The following is a 25,405-nucleotide window of genomic DNA, read 5'->3' as shown; positions in this document are numbered from 1 at the left end:
CCCCTCCTGTACTCCCTGTTCCCTCATGACTGCACTGCCAGGCACGACTCCAACACCATCATTAAGTTTGTCGATGACACAACAGTGATATGCCTGATCACCAACAACGAAAAGACAGCCTTTAGGGAGGAGGTCAGAGACCTGGCTGTGTGGTGACAGGACAACAACCTCTCCCTCAACGTGATCAAGACAAAGGAGATGATTGTGGACTACAGGAAAAGGAGGACCGAGCACGCCCCCAACCTGTAGTGGAGCAGGTTGAGAGCTTGGTGTCCACATCACCAACAAACTATTATGGTCCAAGCATACCAAGACAGTCGTGAAGAGGGCACGACAAAACCTATTCCCCCTCAGGAGACTGAAATTATTTGTCATGGGTCCTCAGATCCTCAAAAGGTTCTACAGCTGTACCATCGAGAGCATCTGGTTGCATCACTGCCTGGTATGGCAACTGCTTGGCCTCCGACCGCAAGGCACTACAGAGGGTAGTGCGTACGGCCCAGTACATCACTGGGGCCAAGCTTCCTGCCATCCAGGACCTCTATACCAGGCGGTGTCAGAGGAAGGCCCTAAAAATTGTCAGACTCCAGCCACTCTAGTCATAGACTGTTTTCTCTGCTACCGCACGGCAAGTGGAACCAGAGCTCCAAGTCTAGGTCCAAGAGGCTTCTAAACAGCTTCTACCCCCAAGCCATAAGACTCCTGAACATCTAATCAAATGACTACCCAGACTATTTGCGTTGCTACTCTCTGTTTATTATCTATGCATAGTCATTTTCACTCTACCTACATGTACATATTACATCAATTACCCTGACTAACCGGTGCCCCCACACATTGGACTATGTACCGGTACCCCCTGTATGTAGCCTCACTATTGTTATTTTACTGCTGCTGTTTAAATATTTGTTACTTAGATTTTTTTAAATGTTATTTTGGGAGGGGGGTATTTTTTCTTAAAACTGCACTGTTGGTTAAGGGCTTGTAAGTAAGCATTTCACTGTAAGGTCTACATCTGTTGTGGTGACAAATACAGTTGGATTTGATTTGATGGGAGAGCCATAGGATTTGACCGACTATTGTGGATTTCTCCCCAACACAGTGACTGGAGTCATTTTTGGGCGACTTTATGACAAGCCGAAAGAGTTTTGAGCATTCTGAGCCCGAACGGTTTCCATGACATTTTCCAGACTGTGACATCTTCCTTCTAAGTCTTTGGTGGACCGACTGAAGAAGTTAAAAAGGTGAAGACCTACAGAAGGGGCAAATAGAAAATAATATTATACCTCATAAAATAACCCCAAAGTCACTGCTGTGTACTTCTAAACTATAAAACTACACAACAGTGTTTGGAACGATAATTGATTATCTGCCTAGCAGCTACCTTGTTCTAATCTGATTGGTCAGATGTTTGTTGTTGACATAGAGATGGTAGATGGTTGGAAGCAAACCGAAAGTGGCTGAGTTGACTCATGGCTGTGAAGTTGGTCAGTTGATCATTGAATTTGATCCATCCAAAACCCTCAAACTACAATAAAAGACAAGAATAAGTGGGTGGAACAATGATGATTGTATAAATGTAGAGAAAGTTGACCTCCTGGCAGGACAGAATGAACTCATCCAGAGTGACTACTCCATCTCTGTTCTTGTCCATCTTCTGGAAGAAGGCATCCACATGTTGTTTGGGAGTGTCTGTCTTCAGGGCAGGGTAGGTGTACTTTCCCATCATGTCATATATCGCACTGACGATGTCTGTCATCTCCTGTAAAACACACACAAAAAATACACAAAACCGCAGCATATGAAGCAAAATACAGTGCCTTGCGAAAGTATTCGCCCCCCTTGAACTTTGCGACCTTTTGCCACATTTCAGGCTTCAAACATAAAGATATAAAACTGTATTTTTTTGTGAAGAATCAACAACAAGTGGGACACAATCATGAAGTGGAACGACATTTATTGGATATTTCAAACTTTTTTAACAAATCAAAAACTGAAAAATTGGGCGTGCAAAATTATTCAGCCCCCTTAAGTTAATACTTTGTAGCGCCACCTTTTGCTGCGATTACAGCTGTAAGTCGCTTGGGGTATGTCTCTATCAGTTTTGCACATCGAGAGACTGACATTTTTTCCCATTCCTCCTTGCAAAACAGCTCGAGCTCAGTGAGGTTGGATGGAGAGCATTTGTGAACAGCAGTTTTCAGTTCTTTCCACAGATTCTCGATTGGATTCAGGTCTGGACTTTGACTTGGCCATTCTAACACCTGGATATGTTTATTTTTGAACCATTCCATTGTAGATTTTGCTTTATGTTTTGGATCATTGTCTTGTTGGAAGACAAATCTCCGTCCCAGTCTCAGGTCTTTTGCAGACTCCATCAGGTTTTCTTCCAGAATGGTCCTGTATTTGGCTCCATCCATCTTCCCATCAATTTTAACCATCTTCCCTGTCCCTGCTGAAGAAAAGCAGGCCCAAACCATGATGCTGCCACCACCATGTTTGACAGTGGGGATGGTGTGTTCAGGGTGATGAGCTGTGTTCAATTTTGGTTTCATCTGACCAGAGCACCTTCTTCCACATGTTTGGTGTGTCTCCCAGGTTGCTTGTGGCAAACTTTAAACGACACGTTTTATGGATATCTTTAAGAAATGGCTTTCTTCTTGCCACTCTTCCATAAAGGCCAGATTTGTGCAATATACGACTGATTGTTGTCCTATGGACAGAGTCTCCCACCTCAGCTGTAGATCTCTGCAGTTCATCCAGAGTGATCATGGGCCTCTTGGCTGCATCTCTGATCAGTCTTCTCCTTGTATGAGCTGAAAGTTTAGAGGGACGGCCAGGTCTTGGTAGATTTGCAGTGGTCTGATACTCCTTCCATTTCAATATTACCGCTTGCAAAGTGCTCCTTGGGATGTTTAAAGCTTGGGAAATCTATTTGTATCCAAATCCGGCTTTAAACTTCTTCACAACAGTATCTCGGACCTGCCTGGTGTGTTCCTTGTTCTTCATGATGCGCTCTGCGCTTTTAACAGACCTCTGAGACTATCACAGTGCAGGTGCATTTATATGGAGACTTGATTACACACAGGTGGATTGTATTTATCATCATTAGTCATTTAGGTCAACATTGGATGATTCAGAGATCCTCACTGAACTTCTGGAGAGAGTTTGCTGCACTGAAAGTAAAGGGGCTGAATAATTTTGCACGCCCAATTTTTCAGTTTTTGATTTGTTAAAAAAGTTTGAAATATCCAATAAATGTCGTTCCACTTCATGATTGTGTCCCACTTGTTGTTGATTCTTCACCAAAAAATACAGTTTTATATCTTTAAAGCCTGAAATGTGGCAAAAGGTCGCAAAGTTCAAGGGGGCCGAATACTTTCGCAAGGCACTGTATATGCAATAATATTTGCCTGTCGTTGTTAAATGGTGAAATAACCACACGCAATATTTAAGTACACACACACCTCCTTGTTGATGTAGCCATCTCTGTTGATGTCGTACAGGTTGAACGTCCACGTCAGTTTCTCCCTCACTGAACCCCTCAGCAGGGTGGACAACGCCATGATAAAGCCCTGACAGAATGAGACGGCGTATCAGGGAGAACAAGAAGACGAAGGATCCAGAATACAAAAAGGGTTAGTCATCTGATGATTGTGAGAAAGAGAAAGAGAGAGATCGAGGGGAGGAGTAGAGAGACAGTAGAGGAATGTTTACCTCAAACTTGATGGATCCACTGTGTGCTGAATCAAAGGCGTTGAACAGGTAATGTGCGTAGGTACTGGCATCTGCAGAGCATTGGAGAGAAGAGATACACTATGTATACAAAGTATGTGGACACCCCTTCAAATTAGTGGATTTGGCTATTTCAGCCACACCAATCGCTGACAGGTGTATAAAATTGAGCACACAGCCATGCAATCTCCATAGACAAACATTGGCAGTAGACTGGCCGTACTGAAGAGCTCAGTGACTTTCAATGTGGCACCATCATGTAATGCCACCTTTCCAACAAATCAGTTCGTCAAATCTCTGCCCTGCCAGAGCTGCCCCAGTCAACTCTAAGTGCTGTTATTGTGAAGTGTAAATGTCTAGGAGCAACAACGGCTCAGCAGCGAAGTGGTAGGCCCCACAAGCTCACAGAACGGGACCGTTGAGTGCTGAAGCGCGTAGCGCATAAAAATTGTCTGTCCTCAGTTGCAACACTCACTATTGAGTTCCAAACGGCCTCTGGAAGCAACATCAGCACAATAACTGTTAGTCAGTAGCTTCATGAAATCGGATTCCATGGCCAAGCAGCCACACACAAGCCTGAGATCACCATGAGCAATGCCAAGCGTCGGCTGGAGTGCTTTAAAGCTCACCACCATTGAACTCAGGAGCAGTGGAAACGCATTCTCTTGAGTGATGAATCCCGCTTCACTGACTGGCAGTCCGACAGATGAATCTGGGTTTGGCCGATGCCAGGAGAACCCTACCTGCCCCAACGCAAAGTGCCAACTGTAAAGTTTGGTGGAGGAGGAATAATGGTCTGGGGCTGTTTTTCATGGTTTGGGCTAGGCCCCTTAGCTCCACTTAAGGGAACTCTTAACGCTAGAGAATACTATGACAATGCCCCCGCGGACAAAGCGAGGCTCATACAGAAATAATTTGTCAACATCGGTGTGTAAGAACTTGACTGGCCTGCACAGAGCCCTGACCTCAACCCCATCTAACACCTTTGGGATGAATTGGAACGCTGACTGCGAGCCAGACCTAATCGCCCAACATCAGTGCCCGACCTCACTAAGGCTCTTGTGGCTGAATAGAAGCAAGTCCCCGGAGCAATGTTCCAACATCAAGTGGAAAGCCTTCCCAGAAGAGTGGAGGTTGTTATAGCAGCAAAGGGGTGACCAACTCCATTTTAATGCCCATGGTTTTGGAGTGAGATGTTGGACGTGCATGCTTTTGGTCATGTAATGTATGTGTGACCCTTTATGTGATCATAACACAAATCCACTGCACAACTCAACACCTTTTAAAGGTTATGTACACACACACACAAACTCATTCCCTACCTCCATGGGGAAAGAACTGTGCGTATATCTGTTTGAAGGTGTCCTCATTCACCACCCCACTAGGGCACTCCTACGATGGAGAGAGAGGCAGAGAAAGACAGAGAAAATAGGGAGAAAAGAGAGAGATCAGCCATCGAGAGAGTGACGGACACTAATTGATGAAGTAATGGAGAAATGGAGTGACACACACAGAGTGACTACATACGTTTTTGAAGCCTCGGTAGAGCACTTGCAGCTCTTGCTTGCTGAAGTTGGTCTGAGCCTCTAGTTTATCCAGCCCTTCTGGCCGATGACACACAATGCTCAACTCAAAATCATCATCTATTTTATCTAGGGAGAGACAGAGCATCAATATCATCCGAGGGAATTTACACAAAATGTTGCATTTTCATCAGCTATAGAAAGGAGTAATACTGTAGGTAGGGAGAGAGAAGAGAGGACAAAATAACTGTAGTTAGGGAGAGAGAAGAGAGGACATAATAGCACAGAGAGGAGATGGATCTCAGAGAGAGAGTGAGAGAGAGGTCATTGTAGAAATCCCTGTGTTCCTCCACCTCAGTCACCTGACCGAGTCACTGTTCAATGATACTGTACACTCTTAGAAAAAAGGTGCTATCTAGACTCTAAAATGGTTTTTCAGCTGTCCCCATAGGAGAACCCTTTGAAGAACCCCTTTTGGTTCCAGGTAGAACCCTTTTAGGTTACCTGGAACCAAAAAGGGTTCTCCTATGGGGACAGCCGTAGAACCCTTTTGGAACCCTTTTTTCTAAGAATGAACAGTCATACAAAACCAGCCTTACACACAGGTAATGGTAGTACACTTTCCCTCCTCTCTCTCAATACTCATGGCAATCTTCATTCATATGGAACAGTTTCACTATGCAGAGAATCGGAGAGACCCTTTACGCTCAGCAGTGGTAACATGCCAGGTCACTATCTGGGTTGAAAATCCTGGCTAACCCCCAGTGGTAACTAATCAGCCTTAATGTGGATAACCCCCAGTGGTAACTAATCAGCCTTAATGTGGATAACCCCCAGTGGTAACTAATCAGCCTTAATGTGGCTAACCCCCAGTGGTAACTACTCAGCCTTAATGTGGATAACCCCCAGTGGTAACTACTCAGCCTTAATGTGGCTAACCCCCAGTGGTAACTACTCAGCCTTAATGTGGATAACCCCCAGTGGTAACTACTCAGCCTTAATGTGGATAACCCCCAGTGGTAACTACTCAGCCTTAATGTGGATAACCCCCAGTGGTAACTACTCAGCCTTAATGTGGATAACCCCCAGTGGTAACTACTCAGCCTCGATGTGGATTACCCCCAGTGGTAACTAATCAGCCTTAATGTGGATAAGCCCAGTGGTAACTAATCAGCCTTAATGTGGATAACCCCCAGTGGTAACTAATCAGCCTTAATGTGGATAACCCCCAGTGGTAACTACTCAGCCTTAATGTGGCTAACCCCCAGTGGTAACTAATCAGCCTTAATGTGGCTAACCCCCAGTGGTAACTACTCAGCCTCAATGTGGATAACCCCCAGTGGTAACTACTCAGCCTTAATGTGGATAACCCCCAGTGGTAACTAATCAGCCTTAATGTGGATAACCCCCAGTAGCAACTACTCAGCCTTAATGTGGATAACCCCCAGTGGTAACTACTCAGCCTTAATGTGGCTAACCCCCAGTGGTACCTACTCAGCCATAATGTGGATAACCCCCAGTGGTAACTACTCAGCCTTAATGTGGCTAACCCCCAGTGGTAACTACTCAGCCTCAATGTGGATAACCCCCAGTGGTAACTACTCAGCCTTAATGTGGATAAGCCCAGTGGTAACTAATCAGCCTTAATGTGGATAAGCCAAGTGGTAACTACTCAGCCTTAATGTGGATAAGCCCAGTGGTAACTAATCAGCCTTAATGTGGCTAACCCCCAGTGGTAACTACTCAGCCTTAATGTGGATAACCCCCAGTGGTAACTACTCAGCCTTAATGTGGATAACCCCCAGTGGTAACTACTCAGCCTTAATGTGGATAACCCCCAGTGGTAACTACTCAGCCTTAATGTGGATAACCCCCAGTGGTAACTACTCAGCCTCGATGTGGATTACCCCCAGTGGTAACTAATCAGCCTTAATGTGGATAAGCCCAGTGGTAACTAATCAGCCTTAATGTGGATAACCCCCAGTGGTAACTAATCAGCCTTAATGTGGATAACCCCCAGTGGTAACTACTCAGCCTTAATGTGGCTAACCCCCAGTGGTAACTAATCAGCCTTAATGTGGCTAACCCCCAGTGGTAACTACTCAGCCTCAATGTGGATAACCCCCAGTGGTAACTACTCAGCCTTAATGTGGATAACCCCCAGTGGTAACTAATCAGCCTTAATGTGGATAACCCCCAGTAGTAACTACTCAGCCTTAATGTGGATAACCCCCAGTGGTAACTACTCAGCCTTAATGTGGCTAACCCCCAGTGGTACCTACTCAGCCTTAATGTGGATAACCCCCAGTGGTAACTACTCAGCCTTAATGTGGCTAACCCCCAGTGGTAACTACTCAGCCTCAATGTGGATAACCCCCAGTGGTAACTACTCAGCCTTAATGTGGATAAGCCCAGTGGTAACTAATCAGCCTTAATGTGGATAAGCCCAGTGGTAACTAATCAGCCTTAATGTGGATAAGCCCAGTGGTAACTACTCAGCCTTAATGTGGATAAGCCCAGTGGTAACTAATCAGCCTTAATGTGGATAAGCCCAGTGGTAACTACTCAGCCTTAATGTGGATAAGCCCAGTGGTAACTAATCAGCCTTAATGTGGATAAGCCCAGTGGTAACTAATCAGCCTTAATGTGGATAAGCCCAGTGGTAACTAATCAGCCTTAATGTGGATAAGCCCAGTGGTAACTAATCAGCCTTAATGTGGATAAGCCCAGTGGTAACTAATCAGCCTTAATGTGGATAAGCCCAGTGGTAACTAATCAGCCTTAATGTGGATAAGCCCAGTGGTAACTAATCAGCCTTAATGTGGATAAACCCAGTGGTAACTAATCAGCCTTAATGTGGATAAACCCAGTGGTAACTAATCAGCCTTAATGTGGATAAGCCCAGTGGTAACTACTCAGGCTCAACGTGGATATACCCTAATGGTGACTACTCAGCCTCAATGTGGATATACCCCAGAAGGTGCAGTAGTTTAACCCACACAGATAAGTACTATAATAGTTATAGAATGGAGACTGCTCCAATCATCTTCTCCCTCCTCATAATACATCTATCTTTATTTCTCTCTCTCTCTCTCTGTTGGTTTTTGTCTCTTTCTTTACCCCCTGTACTCCTCTGTCTATACTTATCTAAATATTCTATAGGACCTGTCCTGCTCTCTGTCTCACTCATTCCCCTTTGTCCCTACCTCTGTATCCCCTCTCACTGACTGCATTCACTATCGTTCTACCTGCCTCTCTCCTCTTTCTCTCCCCCTGTCCTTCACTTTATGCAAGTGACTCTCACTCATTCATGAACACACACGGCCGTGTGTGTGTGTGTGTGTGTGTGTGTGTGTGTGTGTGTGTGTGTGTGTGTGTGTGTGTGTGTGTGTGAATGAGGGCATTTTTCACTGTACAGCATAATGTAGCTGTGCTTAACTTGCCTGAAAGTAACTTTGCTAAACTGTCGTTATATCCGTTCAACAATACCCAACAATGACACAAGTCATTGTCCCTCATGTAGAACAACCAATAGTTATTATTAATATCAATAAAATACATGCCACTATGAATCTAGTCAAATCTACTTGTAGTAATCACAATCTACCAGTAGAGGGAGACAGACAGTTTTGGTCATTGTGACGTTCCTTTTCCCCTCTGTCAACATCTTGTATTCTCTTATATTGTCCTTATGGTGTTGTTTCCAGAACCTCACTGACCATGAGAAAGCAAACACTCCTGGAGTCATATCACCATTTTATTATTGAGTATATAATCCAGACTCTTTCTCTATTTTTCTCTCCCTTTTCCTCTCTCTTCCCTCTATCCCTTTCCCCCCTCTCCCCCTCTCCCTCTCCCCCTCTCCCTCTCCCCCCTCTGCCCCTCCTGTTCTCTTCCCTCTGTCCCTTTCCCCCCTCTATCCCTTTCCCCCCTCTCCCCCCATCTCCCTCTCCCCCCTCCCTCTCCCGCCTCTCCCTCTCTTGTTCTCTTCCCCCTCTCTCTCGTTCTACTCAAACTGATCCCTGCAATCGTTCCATATGAGACTCTCGTTTGCATAATCTGAGTTAGCCAAATCTGTTTCGTCCCCCAGCGACCAGCTGCCTCTCATTGGCCACTTATCAGTGAGGAACGCTCTCTATGAAGCAGAACCACTATTCTGACATCACAACACTGAGCAGGTATATGGATCACACACACACCCATATTACACACTATTACACACACACTAATAGATTTACACAGCATTCCACCCACTCACAACCAGTGGAGATAAGATACTGCATTCTAAATTCCATTTGACTAAAGCAACTTTGCAACTTCAGGACAGGGTGACACAAATTGACATACTGTAACTAAACCTTCACTTTGCATGCCTTCGGGTCACCCTTCACTCACACCAATAAATCACTGGGAAATGTTAAGCAGTGTTACTGCTAATGTACATAATCACTGGGAAATGTTAAGCAGTGTTACTGCTAATGTACATAATCACTGGGAAATGTTAAGCAGTGTTACTGCTAATGTACATAATCACTGGGAAATGCTAAGCAGTGTTACTGCTAATGTACAAAATCATTGGCCTTTTGAAGGGCTTTCTAAGTCCAACACTGACAGACAGAGTGACATCTCCACATATTCTTAGGAAGTGCAAAGGAAACACATCCATTATTAAAAAGAGGTAGAAACTGGCCGACACAAATTCAATGACTCAGAAAAGCAGACCCACACACACCATCGCACTAAATATTACGCTAATGTCATGACACAGTCCGTGTGAAATGCATTAGAGTGCCGTTTGTCTGCTCATCCCCATGGACAAGAAGAGTCTGCTATCAACACACGATGAACAAAAACACTGTAGTAGATAGTCAACTGAGGCTGTCGTCACAGGATGTCTTGGTTAATAGGCACTCTCACACCCTGCAATACTCCGTATGAGCGTTGGTGAGAGAAGGAATGTTAGATAAGATGGGAGGGAAGGAAGGAAAGGAGGATGAGAGCAAAACCAGGGATGTGCAAGGGTTGGGTTGAGAGTGAGGAGAAAGATGTAGATTATGAATCAGAGTGTGTGGGAGAAAAGAACGAAGAAGTGATAAAACCAGAAGGAAATGTGGAATGAGGAGGAGGGGGGAGCAAAAACAGAGAGGGAGGAGTGGAATTGGGGACAAGAAGGAGAGGATGACAGAAAGAGAGAGGGGGAGAGAGAGAGACAGAGGGAGATATGGAGAGAGAGCGGGAGCGGAAGAGAGAGAGAAAGAGAGAGGGAGACAGGAGGAGACAGAGCGAGATATGGAGAGAGAGCTAGAGAGAGAGAGGGGGGGGAGAGAGAGAGAAAGAGAGAGGGGGAGAGACAGAGGGAGATATGGAGAGAGAGTGAGCGGGAGAGAGAGAGAAAGAGAGAAGGAGACAGGAGGAGACAGAGCGAGATGTGGAGAGAGAGAGAGAGAGAGAGACAGATGTGGAGAGAGAGATACGGAGAGATATGACAGAGAAAGGAAGACGAGGAAGGGTTTGGGAGACAGGAAGGCAGAAAAAGACAGGAAGGGACAGAAAAAATGAGCAAGGGAGAGAGGGAGAGTGGCAGGAAGCAAGAAGAGTAAGACAACATTGCTGCAGGGAGCCCGAGTAAGGGATGGAAGGATGGGGGCGGAGGAGAAGGAATGACACATTCACCAGAGAGAAAAAGCCATCAAAAGCTTCTGTCGGAGCTGGCTGTCATCAGCCCCATGTCACTAAGACCCTGTCAGACTGTTACAGAGAAGAGACACACACACTGTCACAGAGATAACATGCATCAGAAAACATCAGAGATGGAAAGACCCAGATAGGATAACACACCTCCGTAGCACAGCTCTAATAAGGTCAAGCTAGGATACTATATTTAACAAGTATAACTGTAATCCGACGTTACCACTAGCCCTACACTCTTAGAAAAAAGGTGTTATCTAAAAGGGTTCTTCAGCTGCCCCAATAGGAGAATCCTTTGAAGAACTCATTTCGGTTCCTACATATACAGTTGAATTCAGAAGTTGACATACACTTAGGTTGGAGCCATTAAAACTAGTTTTCAACCACTCCACAAATTTCTTGTTAATTAACAAACTATTGTTTTGGCAAGTCGCTTAGGACACAGACATATTATTTCACTTATAATTCAATGCATCACAATTCCAGAGGGTCAGAAGTTTACATACACTAAGTTGACTGTGCCTTTAAACAGCTTGGAAAATTCCAGAAAATGATGTCATGGCTTTAGAAGCTTCTGATAGGCTCATTGACATCATTTGAGTCAATTGGAGGTGTTCCTGTGGATGTATTTCAAGGCCTACCTTCAAACTCAGTGCCTCTTTGCTTGACATCATGGGAAAATCAAAAGAAATCAGCCAAGAGCTCCACAAGTCTGGTTCATCCTTGGGAGCAAATTCCCAATACCTGAAGGTACCACGTTTATCTGCGCAATCAACAGTACGCAAGTATAAACACAATGGGACCACGCAGCCGTCATACCGCTCAGGAAGGAGACGCATGCTGTCTCCTAGAGATGAACGTACTCTGGTGCAAATCAATCCCAGAACAACAGCAAAGGACCTTGAAGATGATGGAGGAAACAGGTGCAAAGGTATCTATATCCATATAAAAATGAGTAAATAACCTGAAAGGCCGCTCAGCAAGGAAGAAGCCACTGCTCCAAAACCGCCATAAAAAAGCCAAACTATGGATTGCAACTGCACATGGGGACAAAGATCGTACTTTTTGGAGAAATGTCCTCTGGTCTGACGAAACAAAAATAGAACTGTTTGACCATAATGACCATCGTTATGTTTGGAGGAAAAAGGAGGAGGTGTGCAAGCCGAAGCATGGGAGTGGCAGCATCATGTTGTGGGGGTGCTTTGCTGCAGGAGGGACCGGTGCACTTCACAAAATAGATGACATCATGAGGAAAGAAAATGATGTGGATATATTGAAGCAACATCTCAAGACATCAGTCAGGAAGTTAAAGCTTGGTCGCAAATGGGTCTTCCAAATGGACAATAACCCCAAGCATACTTCCAAAGTTGTGGCAAAATGGCTTAAGGACAACAAAGTCAAGGTATTGGAGTGGCCATCACAAAGCCCTGACCTCAATCCTATAGAAGATTTGTGGGCAGAACTGAAAAAGTGTGTGCAACAAGGAGGCCGACAAACCTGATTCAGTTACACCAGCTCTGTCAGGGGGAATGGGCCAAAATTCACCCAACTTATTGTGGGAAGGCTACCCGAAATGTTTGACCCAAGTTAAACAATGTAAAGGCAATGCTGCCAAATACTAACTGAGTGTATGTAAACTTCTGACCCACTGGGAATGTGATGAAAGAAATAAAAGCTGAAATAAATCATTCTCTCTACTATTATTCTGACATTTCACATTCTTAAAATAAAGTGGTGATCCTAACTGACCTAAAACAGGGAATTGTTATTAATGTCAGGAATTGTGAAATGTCAGGAATTATTAAATGTCAGGAATTGTGAAAAACTGAGTTTAAATGAATTTGGCTAAGGTGTATGCAAACTTCCGACTTCAACTGTATATACTGTATATAAAATACATTTTTTAAAGGAGAACCCTTTTTGGTTCCAGGTAGAACCCTTTCCACAAAGGGTTCTTCATGGAACCCAAAATAATTTTACCTGGAACCAAAAAAGGTTCTACCTGGAACCTTTTTTTCTAAAAGTGTAGCATACATCGTTGATATGACAAGATAGATATGTAAGGAACAAGACAGATATTCCAAATGTTTGTTTTTGTCCATCATCAATCTACACACAATACCCCATAATGACAAAGCAAAAACAGGATTGTAGAAATGTTTGAAAATGCATAGGTTAAATCAACTGAAATATCACATTTACATCTCTATCTGTCTTGTTCCTTCCTTAAAGCTGTAAAGTAACAAAATGTGGAAAGCCTCAAGGGGTCTGAATAGTTTCTGAATGCACTGTACGTAAGAAACAAGACAGATATGTAATGAAAGGGACACATATGGAAGGAATAAGACAGATATGGAAGGAACGAGACAGATATGGAAGGAACGAGACAGATATGGAAGGAATAAGACAGATATGGAAAGAACGAGACAGATATGGAAGGAATGAGACAGATAAGGAAGGAACGAGACAGATATGGAAGGAACAAGACAGATATGGAAGGAACGAGACAGATATGGAAGGAATAAGACAGATATGGAAGGAATAAGACAGATATGGAAGGAACAAGACAGATATGGAAGGAACGAGACAGATATGGAAGGAACGAGACAGATACGGAAGGAACGAGACAGATAAGGAAGGAACGAGACAGATAAGGAAGGAACGAGACAGATATGGAAGGAACGAGACAGATAAGGAAGGAATAAGACAGATATGGAAGGAATAAGACAGATAAGGAAGGATCAAGACAGATATGGAAGGAATAAGACAGATAAGGAAGGAACAAGACAGATATGGAAGGAATAAGACAGATAAGGAAGGAACAAGACAGATATGGAAGGAATAAGACAGATAAGGAAGGAACAAGACAGATAAGGAAGGAACAAGACAGATATGGAAGGAACAAGACAGATATGGAAGGAATAAGACAGATATGGAAGGAACGAGACAGATATGGAAGGAATAAGACAGATAAGGAAGGAACAAGACAGATATGGAAGGAATAAGACAGATAAGGAAGGATCAAGACAGATATGGAAGGAATAAGACAGATATGGAAGGAATAAGACAGATATGGAAGGATCAAGACAGATAAGGAAGGAACGAGACAGATATGGAATGAATGAGACAGATATGGAAGGAACGAGACAGATATGGAAGGAATAAGACAGATATGGAAGGAACGAGACAGATATGGAAGGAACGAGACAGATATGGAAGGAACGAGACAGATATGGAAGGAACGAGACAGATATGGAAGGAACGAGACAGATATGGAAGGAACGAGACAGATATGGAAGGAACGAGACAGATATGGAAGGAACGAGACAGATAAGGAAGGAACGAGACAGATATGGAAGGAATGAGACAGATATGGAAGGAACGAGACAGATATGGAAGGAATAAGACAGATAAGGAAGGAACAAGACAGATATGGAAGGAACAAGACAGATATGGAAGGAATAAGACAGATAAGGAAGGAATAAGACAGATATGGAAGGAACAAGACAGATATGGAAGGAACAAGACAGATATGGAAGGAACAAGACAGTTATGAAAGGAACAAGACAGTTATGAAAGGAACAAGACAGTTAATGCAATGCAAACTATATTTAATAATTTATATTTAATGTCTTCATTATGTCAATATTTCATGATATAAAACATGTTATGTTATCTACAATATGGAAATAGCCCATGGAAAAATAATCAAAAGAGCAATATGCAAAATTGTGCAAATTTGCAATAAGCATGGATAACTTTGGAACCACCAATCTCATATCATCTCACTGACCCCCAAAACTGATATATTTTGTTGCCATGCCAACCGTGCTTCCAAGGGAACAGGCAAGACGGAAGAGAGTGTGTGAGCAGAGTGACAAATACCTTGTGTGTTTCCCCTCCACTGATGTCTGCACATACACTTATGTACACACACACACACACACACACACACACACACACACACACACACACACACACACACACACACACACACACACACACACACACACACACACACCACTCCTCTGAAGCAAATACATGGACATAGACATTACCTTACACTAGAGCATGTATATATCCTCTATGTCCTGATGACACTACCCTTCTCTCTAGAGTTATCACCCACACATTACCTCAGGTGTTACCTCTCTCTCTCACACACACATTACCTCAGGTGTTACCTCTCTCTCCCACCCACACATTACCTCAGGTGTTACCTCTCTCTTTCACCCACCCATTACCTCAGGTGTTACCCTTCTCTCTCTCTCACCCACACATTACCTCAGGTGTTACCTCTCTCTCACCCACACAAATTACCTCAGGTGTTACCTCTCTCTCTCACCCTCACATTACCTCAGGTGTTACCTCTCTCTCCCACCCACACATTACCTCAGGTGTTACCTCTCTCTCACCCACACAAATTAACACAGGTGTTACCTCTCTCTCTCACCCACACATTACCTCAGGTGTTAACTCTCTCTCTCACCCACGCATTCCTCAGGTGTTACCTCTCTCTCTCTCACACACATTACCCCAGGTGTTACCTCTCTCTCACCCACACATGACCTCAGGTGTTAACTCTCTCTCACCCACACATGACCTCAGGTGTTAACTCTCTTTCTCTCATCCTCACATTACTTCAAGTGTTAAGTCTCTCTCTCACCCAAACATTACCTCAGGTGTTACCCCCCTCTCTCTCATACACATTACCTCAAGTGTTAACTCTCTCTCTCACCCACGCATTCCTCAGGTGTTACCTCTCTCTCTCTCACACACACATTACCCCAGGTGTTAACTCTCTCTCTCACACACACATTACCCCAGGTGTTAACTCTCTCTCTCTCTCATACATTACCTCAGGTGTTACCTCTCTCTCTCTCACACACATTACCACAGGTGTTACCTCTCTCTCTCACACACATTACGTCAGGTGTTACCTCTCTCTCTCTCTCACACACATAACCCCAGGTGTTACCTCTCGCTCACACACACATTACCTCAGGTGTTACCTCTCTCTCTCACACACACATTCAACTGATGCTTCCATGGAATAGTGACTTTATGATAATAATAATTATTATTATTATTATTATTATTATTGTGTGTGTATGACATTGTATTGGTTGCATGTGTTGTTGATAGGTGTAGGTTGTGTTGTTTTCATAAATGTGTGTATGTGAGTGCTAGCATCCTTTTTAAGTTGTGTGTGTGTGTGTGTGGTGCGCCTGTGTGTGTCCGTGTGTCTCACCTCTGGATGGCCTCCTCCTCTCCCCCTTGGTCCTCTCCCCCATGGTTAACGTGCCCACCACAGCGCCCATGTTGTCAGAGGTCTGTAACGTGTCTGACAGTTAGCTCTCACACTGCCTCCCTCACTCCCTCCCTCTCTCTGTCCCTCTTTCCACTCATCCTGTCATCTGACTCGGAATGGTTTACCTCAACGACGCCCCGCTATCTTTCTTTCGTTCTTTTACTCTCTCGATCTATGTGGAGCCTCGAAGTTCCTCTCCCTCTGCTTCTCCCTCTCCTCTCTCCCCCTTCTCTCCCTCTCTCTCCTATCTCTCCCCCTCCCTCGTTTCTCACCTTCTCTCTCTCCCTATCTCTCCTCTCTCCCTATCTCTCCATCTCTCTCCCTCTCCTCTTCTCTCTCATTCTCTCTCTCTATATCTCCCTATATCTCTCTCTCCCCTTCTCTCTCTCTATCGCCCTATATCTCCCTCTCGCCTTCTCTCTGACTCTCCCTCTCTCCTCCTCTCTCACTATCTCTCCATAACTCTCCTTCTCTCTCCTTCTCTCTCCTTCTCTTTCACCCTCTCTCCCTGTCTCTCCCTCTCTCTCCCTTGCTCTCCTTACCTCTCTCCTACTCTCTCCCCCATCTCTCCTTCTCTCCCTCTCTCCCTGTCCTTCTCTCCCTGTCCTTCTCTCCCTCTCCCCCTCTCCTTCTCTCTCCTTCTCTCTCCCTCTCTCCTTCTCTCTCCCTCTCTCCTTCTCTCTCCTCTCCCATTCTCTCTCAATCACCCTATATCTCCCTCTCGCCTTCTTTCTCTCTCTCTCCCTCTCTCCCTCTCTCTCCTTCTCCCTCATTCTCCTTCTCTCCCCCCTCCGTTTCTCTCCTTCTCTCTCTCTCTTCCATTCTCTCGCCCTCTCTCCCTATCTCTCCCTCTCTCCTCTCTCCTCTCTCCCTAGCTCTCCTTCTATCTCTCACTATCTCTCCCTCTCTCCTTCTTTCTCACTCTCCCTCCTTCTCTCCACCTATCTCCTCTCTCTCTCTCTCTCTCTCCTTCTCGCTCCCCCTCTCTCCTTCTCGCTCCCCCTCTCTCCTTCTCTCTCTCTCCTTATTTCTCCCTCTCCCTCCCTCTCTCCTCCTCTCTCTCTCTCTCTCTCTCTCTCTCTCTCTCTCTCTCCCTCATTCTCGCTCCCTCATTCTCCTTTTCGCTCCCTCATTCTCCTTTTCGCTCCTTCACACTCCCTCTCTTACTCTCCTTTTTCCCTCTCTCTCTCTTTCACCCTCCCTCTCCCTCCTCTCCCCCTCTCTCCCTATTTCATTCTCTCTCACTCTCTTGCTCTCAGGCTCTCCCCTCCTCTCCCTCTCTCTCCTTTTCCCCTCTCTCTCTCCCTCTCTCCTCTCTCCCTCTCTCATTCTCTATCACCCTATATCTCCCTCTCGCCTTCTTTCTCTCTCTCTCTCCCTCTCTCTCCTTCTCTCTCTCCCCTCTCCCCTCTCCCTCTCCATTTCTCTCCTTCTCTCCCCCCCTCTCTCTCTCGCTCTCTCTCTCTCTCTCTCTTTCTCTCTCTCTCTCCGTTCTCTCTCTCCCTCTCTCTCTCCTTCTCTCCCTCTCTCTCATTTTCTCTCACTCTCTTTCCTTCTCTCTCGCTGTCTCTTCTCTCTCGCTCTCTCCCTCTCCCCCTCCCTCTCTCTCTCCCTCTTTCTTTCTTCCTCTCTCTCCATTTCTCTCCCTCTCATTTTCTCTCTCACTCTCTTTCCTTCTCTCTCACTGTCTCTTCTCTCTCTATCTCTCCTTTCTCTCTCTCATTTTCTCTCACTCTTTCCTTCTCTCTCGCTGTCTCTTCTCTCTCGCTCTCTCCCTCTCCCCCTCCCTCTCTCCCTCTCTCTCCATTTCTCTCCCTCTCATTTTCTCTCTCACTCTCTCACTGTCTCTCCCTCATTTTCTCTCACTCTCTTTCCTTCTCGCTCTCTCTCTCTCTCTCTCTCTCTCTCTCTCTCCCTCTCTCTCTCCCTCTCTCTCCCTCTCTCTCCCTCTCTCTCCCTCTCTCTCCCCCTCTCCCTCTCCCTCTCCCTCCCTCTCCCTCCCTCCCTCCCTCTCCCTCTCTCTCCCTCTCTCTCCTTTTCTCTCACTCTCCTTCTCTCTCGCTGTCTCAGTAAGAGGTTGATTCATTGAATCATAGATCATATGACTCAATGACTCATAGTACTGTTACAGTACTGTTACACCATTCCATCCCCCTGAGAATAAAAATGTAATTTAAACACACACACACACACGCAGATACACACGCCCCTCCATAAAACAATTATTCATATATTTGAACTAAAGGGATTACAGACATAATCATACTGTTACACAGACACCTTTACACACATCTTCTCCTCCCCCCACACACAGCAACCATCCTACTGATCACCCACTACATACATCATCCATCCCACTGATCACCCACTACATACATCACCCATCCCACTGATCACCCACTACATACATCATCAATCCCACTGATCACCCACTACATACATCACCCATCCCACTGATCACCCACTACATACATCATCCATCCCACTAATCACCCACTACATACATCATCCATCCCACTGATCACCCACTACATACATCACTGATCACCCACTACATACATCATCCATCCCACTAATCACCCACTACATACATCATCCATCCCACTGATCACCCACTACATACATCATCCATCCCACTGATCACCCACTACATCCATCATCCATCTATAAAAACACATCAGGATAGAGAAGAAGATGGAGACAGAAAAGAGGGAAGAGGGGGGGGATGGGGGGGAGAAAGGAGGAGAGAAAGAGTGTGGGGATGGGGGGGGGGGGTAGAAAGAGGGAGAGAAGGAGTGTGGAGATGGGGGGAGGGAGAAAGGGGGAGAGAAGGAGTGTGGCGATGGGGGGAGAAAGGGGGAGAGAAGAAGTGTGGGGATGGGGGGAGAAAGGGGGAGAGAAGAAGTGTGGGGATGGGGGGAGAAAGGGGGAGAGAAGGAGTGTGGAGATGGGGGGGTAGAAAGAGGGAGAGAAGGAGTGTGGAGATGGGGGGAGGGAGAAAGGGGGAGAGAAGGAGTGTGGAGATGGGGGGGAGAAAGAGGGAGAGAAGGAGTGTGGGGATGGGGGAGAAGGAGCGAGAGAAGGAGTGTGGAGATGGGGGGAGAAAGGGGGAGAGAAGGAGTGTGGGGATGAGGGGGGAGAAAGGGGGAGAGAAGGAGTGTGGATATGGGGGGGAGAAAGGGGGAGAGAATGAGTGTGGAGATGAGGGGGGAGAAAGGGGGAGAGAAGGAGTGTGGAGATGGGGGGGTAGAAAGGGGGAGAGAAGGAGTGTGGAGATGGGGGAGAGAAGGAGTGTGGGGATGGGGGAGAGAAGGAGTGTGGAGATGGGGGGGAAAGGGGGAGAGAAGGAGTGTGGGGATGAGGGGGGAGAAAGGGGGAGAGAAGGAGTGTGGATATGGGGGGAAGAAAGGGGGAGAGAAGGAGTGTGGGGATGGGGGAGAGAAGAAGTGTGGGGATGGGGAGAGAAGAAGTGTGGGGATGGGGGGAGAGAAGGAGTGTGGGGATGGGAGGAGTGTGGGGATGGGGGAGAGAAGGAGTGTGGGGATGGGGGGAGAGAAGGAGTGTGGGAATGGGGGGAGAGAAGGAGTGTGGGGATGGGGGGAGAGAAGGAGTGTGGGAATGGGGGGAGAGAAGGAGTGTGGGAATGGGGGGAGAGAAGGAGTGTGGGAAGGGGGGAGAGAAGGAGTGTGGGGATGGGGGGAGAGAAGGAGTGTGGGGATGGGGGAGAGAAGGAGTGTGGGAGGGGGAGAGAAGGAGTGTGGGGATGGGGGGAGAGAAGGAGTGTGGGGATGGGGGGAAGAAGGAGTGTGGGGGTGGGGGAGAGAAGGAGTGTGGGGATGGGGGGGAGAGAAGGAGTATGGGGAAGGGGGAGAGAAGGAGTGTGGGGATGGGGGAGAGAAGGAGTATGGGGAAGGGGGAGTGAGGGATGTGGGGATGGGGGAGAGAAGGAGTATGGGGAGGGGGGAGAGAAGGAGTGTGGGGATGGGGGGGAGAAGGAGTGTGGTGATGGGGGGGAGAGAAAGGAGGAGAGAAGGAGTGTGGGGGATGGGGGGATGGGGGGGGAAAGGGGGGAGAAGGAGTGTGGGGATGGGGAGAAAGGGGGGAGAGAAGGAGTGTGGAGATGGGGGGGGAGAAAGGGGAGAGAAGGTAGTGTGGGGGAGTGGTAGAAAGGGGAGAGAAGGAGTGTGGGGGATGGGGGGGAGAAAGGGGGAGAGAAGGAGTGTGGATAATGGGGGGGGAGAAAGGGGGAGAAGGAGTGTGGGGATGGGGGGTAGAAAGGGGGGAGAGAGAGAGTTGGGATGAGTGGGGGAGAAAGGGGGAGAGAGGAGGGATGGGGGGGGATGGGGGGGGAGAAAGGGGGGAGAGAAGGAGTGTGGCGATGGGGGGGGAGAAGGAGTGTGGAGATGGGGGAGAGAAGGAGTGTGGGGATGTGGGAGAGAAGGAGTGTGGGGATGTGGGAGAGAAGGAGTGTGGAGATGGGGGAGAGAAGGAGTGTGGAGATGGGGGGAGAGAAGGAGTGTGGGGGATGGGGGAGAGAAAGGGGAGAGAAGGAGTGTGGGGATGGGGGGGGAAAGGGGGAGAAGGAGTGTGGGGATGGGGAGAAAGGGGGAGAGAAGGATTGTGGGGATGGGGGAGAGAAAGGGGGAGAGAAGGAGTGTGGGAATGGGGGGAAAGGGGGGAGAAGGAGTTGTGGGGATGGGGGAGAAAGGGGGAGAGAAGGAGTGTGGGGATGAGGGGGAGAGAAGGAGTGTGGGATGGGGAGAAAGGGGGAGAGAAGGAGTGGTGGGGAATGGGGGGAGAAGAAGGAGTGTGGGGAAGGGGGGAGAGAAGGAGTGTGGGGATGGGGGGGAGAGAAGGAGTGTGGGAAGGGGGGAGAGAAGGAGTGTGGGGAAGGGGGAGAGAAGGAGTGTGGGGATGGGGGGGGGAGAGAAGGAGTGTGGGGATGGGGGGAGAAGAAGGAGTGTGGGATGGGGGGAGAGAAGGAGTATGGGAAGGGGGAGAGAAGGAGTTGTGGGGATGGGGGAAAGAGAAGGAGTAGGGGAAGGGGGAGTGAAGAGTGTGGGGATGGGGAGTGAGGAGTGTGGGGATGGGGGAGAGAAGGAGTATGGGGAAGGGGGAGAGAAGGAGTGTGGGGATGGGGGGAGAAGGAGTGTGGGGATGGGGGGAGAAGAAGGGGGGAGAAGGAGTGTGGGGATGTGGGAGAGAAGGAGTGTGGGGATGTGGAGAGAAGGAGTGTGGAGATGGGGGAGAGAAGGAGTGTGGAGATGGGGAGAGAAGGAGTGTGGGGATGGGGGAGAGAAAGGGGGAGGAAGGAGTGTGGGGATGGGGGGTGAAAGGGGGGAGAAGGAGTGTGGGGATGGGGAGAAAGGGGAGAGAAGGATTGTGGGGATGGGGGNCCGACTGTAGCACAGGCCCCAAAAAAGATATTCTGGATGGAGAAATGGAGAGAGGGAGAGGTGGAACAAAGATCCTCACACAGTGTGCTGTGAGCTATACTTGCCAAGGCCATTAGTCAAGAAGCAACTTAACCAACGAACATCATTATAGGAAGAAAATGGTACAATACACTGAACACTATGTGTGAATATACACAACTTTGCTCGTTAATGAAATACACTGACTCGGAGGTCTTAAAAACAGCATGTATGCATAGCCTGAGTATGACAGTTCTGGTCAAGTGAGCCAAGGCTCTTTCATGACTAATACATCAGGAGTCTAATTGAGTTAATCCACAGAATGAGACTAAAGAATGTTAGTTGTTAAATGGTATAACAATTACCATACATAGGAATAGAAACTGAGTATACAGAACATTAGGAACACCTTCCTAATATTGAGTTGCACCCCCCCTTTACTCTGAGAACAGCCTCAACTCGTCAGGGCATGGACTCAACACGGTGTCGAAAGAGTTCCACAGGGATGAAATAAAAATATTCACCACAAAGGTGCTGCACTGCACCTTTACTAAAAATATCGCAGCACCCCCACCACCCAAACATATCTTCCCACGGCTATGACCATAACCATTTAGAGTTAATGCCTAACCTTAATAATTCAGAGTTAATGCCCAACCTTAATAATTCAGAGTTAATGCCTAACCTTAATAATTCAGAGTTAATGCCCAACCTTAATAATTCAGAGTTAATGCCTAACCTTAATAATTCAGAGTTAATGCCTAACCTTAATAATTCAGAGGTTAATGCCTAACCTTAATAATTCGAGTTAATGCCTAACCTTAATAATCAGAGTTAATGCCTAACCTTAATAATTCAGAGTTAATGCCTAACCATAATATTCAGAGTTAATGCCTAACCTTAATAATTCAGAGTTAATGCCTAAACTTAACCTTGGAACGATACAGAGAAGTAACCAAACACTTTGAAATGTGACGTAAAATGGTATGAACGTCTAATTCTGACATGAGAGCTTATTGGTGTGTGTGTTGTATTGTGTGTTATATTGTGTGTGCCTCTGAGAAGCTTGGTGAGAGAGAGAGAGAGAGAGAGAGAGAGAGAGAGAGAGAGAGAGAGAGAGAGAGAGAGACGGGATGCAGCTTAAGCCCCCACCCTCTTCAACATATATATCAACGAATTGGCGCGGGCACTAGAAAAGTCTGCAGCACCCGGCCTCTCCCTACTAGAATCCGAAGTCAAATGTCCGCTGTTTGCTGATGATCTGGTGCTTCTGTCACCAACCAAGGAGGGCCTACAGCAGCACCTAGATCTTATGCACAGATTCTGCCAGACCTTGGCCCTAACAGTAAATCTCAGTAAGACCAAAATAATGGTGTTCCAAAAAAGGTCCAGTCACCAGGACCACAAATACAAATTCCATCTAGACACTGTTGCCCTAGAGCACACAAAAAACTATACATACCTTGGCCTAAACATCAGCGCCACAGGTAACTTCCACAAAGCTGTCCTTGGACACTGTGCTATCTAACCTCCAAACGAGCTTCAATGCCATACAACACTCCTTCCGTGGCCTCCAACTGCTCTTAAACGCTAGTAAAACCAAATGCATGCTTTTCAACCGTTCGCTGCCTGCACCCACACGCCTGACTAGTATCACCACCCTGGATGGTTCCGACCTTGAATATGTGGACATCTATAAGTACCTAAGTGTCTGGCTAGACTGTAAACTCTCCTTCCAGACTCATATCAAACATCTTCAATCGAAAATCAAATCTAGAGTCGGCTTTCTATTCCGCAACAAAGCCTCCTTCACTCACGCCACCAAACTTACCCTAGTAAAACTGACTATCCTACTGATCCTCGACTTCGGCGACGTCATCTACAAAATAGCTTCCAACACTCTACTCAGCAAACTGGATGCAGTTTATCACAGTGCCATCCGTTTTGTCACTAAAACACCTTATACCACCCACCACTGCGACCTGTATGCTCTAGTCGGCTGGCTCTCGCTACATATTCGTCGCCAGACCCACTGGTTCCAGGTCATCTACAAGTCCATGCTAGGTAAAGCTCCGCCTTATCTCAGTTCACTGGTCACGATGGCAACACCCACCCGTAGCACGCGCTCCAGCAGGTGTATCTCACTGATCATCCCTAAAGCCAACACCTCATTTGGCCGCCTTTCGTTCCAGTTCTCTGCTGCCTGTGACTGGAACGAATTGCAAAAATCGCTGAAGTTGGAGACTTTTATCTCCCTCACCAACTTCAAACATCTGCTATCTGAGCAGCTAACCGATTGCTGCAGCTGTACATAGTCTATCGGTAAATAGCCCACCCAATTTTACCTACCTCATCCCCATACTGTTTTTATTTATTTACCTTTCTGCTCTTTTGCACACCAATATCTCTACCTGTACATGACCATCTGATCATATATCACTCCAGTGTTAATCTGCAAAATTGTAATTATTTGCCTACCTCCTCATGCCTTTTGCACACAATGTATATAGACTCTCTTTTTTTGTACTGTGTTATTGACTTGTTAATTGTTTACTCCATGTGTAACTCTGTCTGTTCACACTGCTATGCTTTATCTTGGCCAGGTCGCAGTTGTAAATGAGAACTTGTTCTCAACTAGCCTACCTGGTTAAATAAAGGTGTTCTCAACTAGCCTACCTGGTTAAATAAAGGTGTTCTCAACTAGCCTACCTGGTTAAATAAAGGTGAAATAAAATAAAAATAAAATTAAAAAACGATCTGAGAGACAAGGCAAGAAGGGCCTTCTATGCCATCAAAAGGAACATAAATTTCAACATACCAATTAGGATTTGGCTAAAAATACTTGAATCAGTCATAGAGCCCATTGCCCTTTATGGTTGTGAGGTCTGGGGTCCGCTCACCAACCAAGACTTCACAAAATGGGACAAACACCAAATTGAGACTCTGCACGCAGAATTCTGCAAAAATATCCTCCGTGTACAACGTAGAACACCAAATAATGCATGCAGAGCAGAATTAGGCCGATACCCACTAATTATCAAAATCCAGAAAAGAGCCGTTAAATTCTGTAACCACTTAAAAGGAAGCGATTCCCAAACCTTCCACAACAAAGCCATCACCTACAGAGAGATGAACCTGGAGAAGAGTCACCTAAGCAAGCTGGTCCTGGGGCTCTGTTCACAAACACAAACACACCATACAGAGCCCCAGGACAGCAGCACAATTAGACCCAACCAAATCATGAGAAAACAAAAAGATAATTACTTGACACATTGGAAAGAATTAACAAAAAAACAGAGCAAACTAGAATGCTATTTGGCCCTACACAGAGAGTGCACAGCGGCAGAATACCTGACCACTGTGACTGACCCAAAATGAAGGAAAGCTTTGACTATGTACAGACTCAGTGAGCATAGCCTTGCTATTGAGAAAGGCCGCCGTAGGCAGACATGGCTCTCAAGAGAAGACAGGCTATGTGCTCACTGCCCACAAAATGAGGTGGAAACTGAGCTGCACTTCCTAACCTCCTGCCCAATGTATGACCATATTAGAGAGACATATTTCCTTCAGATTACACAGATCCACAAAGAATTCGAAAACAAATCCAATTTTGATAAACTCCCATATCTACTGGGTGAAATTCCACAGTGTGCCATCACAGTAGCAAGATTTGTGACCTGTTGCCACGAGAAAAGGGCAACCAGTGAAGAACACATACCATTGTAAATACAACC

At 46.3% G+C, this 25,405-nt stretch overlaps 1 protein-coding gene across 2 annotated transcripts in view; it reads right to left on the bottom strand.

Moving 5' to 3' along the window:
• kcnip1a (Kv channel interacting protein 1 a) overlaps positions 1–25,405 on the bottom strand; it is a 41,907-nt gene that overhangs the window by 1,669 nt on the left and 14,833 nt on the right. Inside the window, exons 2-7 of one of the 2 annotated variants that reach the window (XM_031789974.1) lie at positions 16,198–16,279; positions 5,263–5,387; positions 5,058–5,127; positions 3,718–3,788; positions 3,468–3,575; positions 1,595–1,762 (exon numbers count right to left, since the gene is read on the bottom strand). In XM_031789974.1, the coding sequence (XP_031645834.1) occupies positions 1,595–1,762; positions 3,468–3,575; positions 3,718–3,788; positions 5,058–5,127; positions 5,263–5,387; positions 16,198–16,267 (612 nt within the window). In that variant the 5' untranslated portion in view covers positions 16,268–16,279. The remainder of the gene's footprint in view (positions 1–1,594; positions 1,763–3,467; positions 3,576–3,717; positions 3,789–5,057; positions 5,128–5,262; positions 5,388–16,197; positions 16,280–25,405) is intronic. The other variant, XM_020502268.2, reaches the window with a different exon arrangement.

This window comes from Oncorhynchus kisutch, linkage group LG15 (assembly GCF_002021735.2).
Source record: "Oncorhynchus kisutch isolate 150728-3 linkage group LG15, Okis_V2, whole genome shotgun sequence".
Taxonomy (NCBI): Eukaryota; Metazoa; Chordata; class Actinopteri; order Salmoniformes; family Salmonidae; genus Oncorhynchus; species Oncorhynchus kisutch.
The sequence above is the reverse complement of the archived record's forward strand: the minus strand, read 5'-3'. Positions and strand labels throughout refer to the sequence as shown.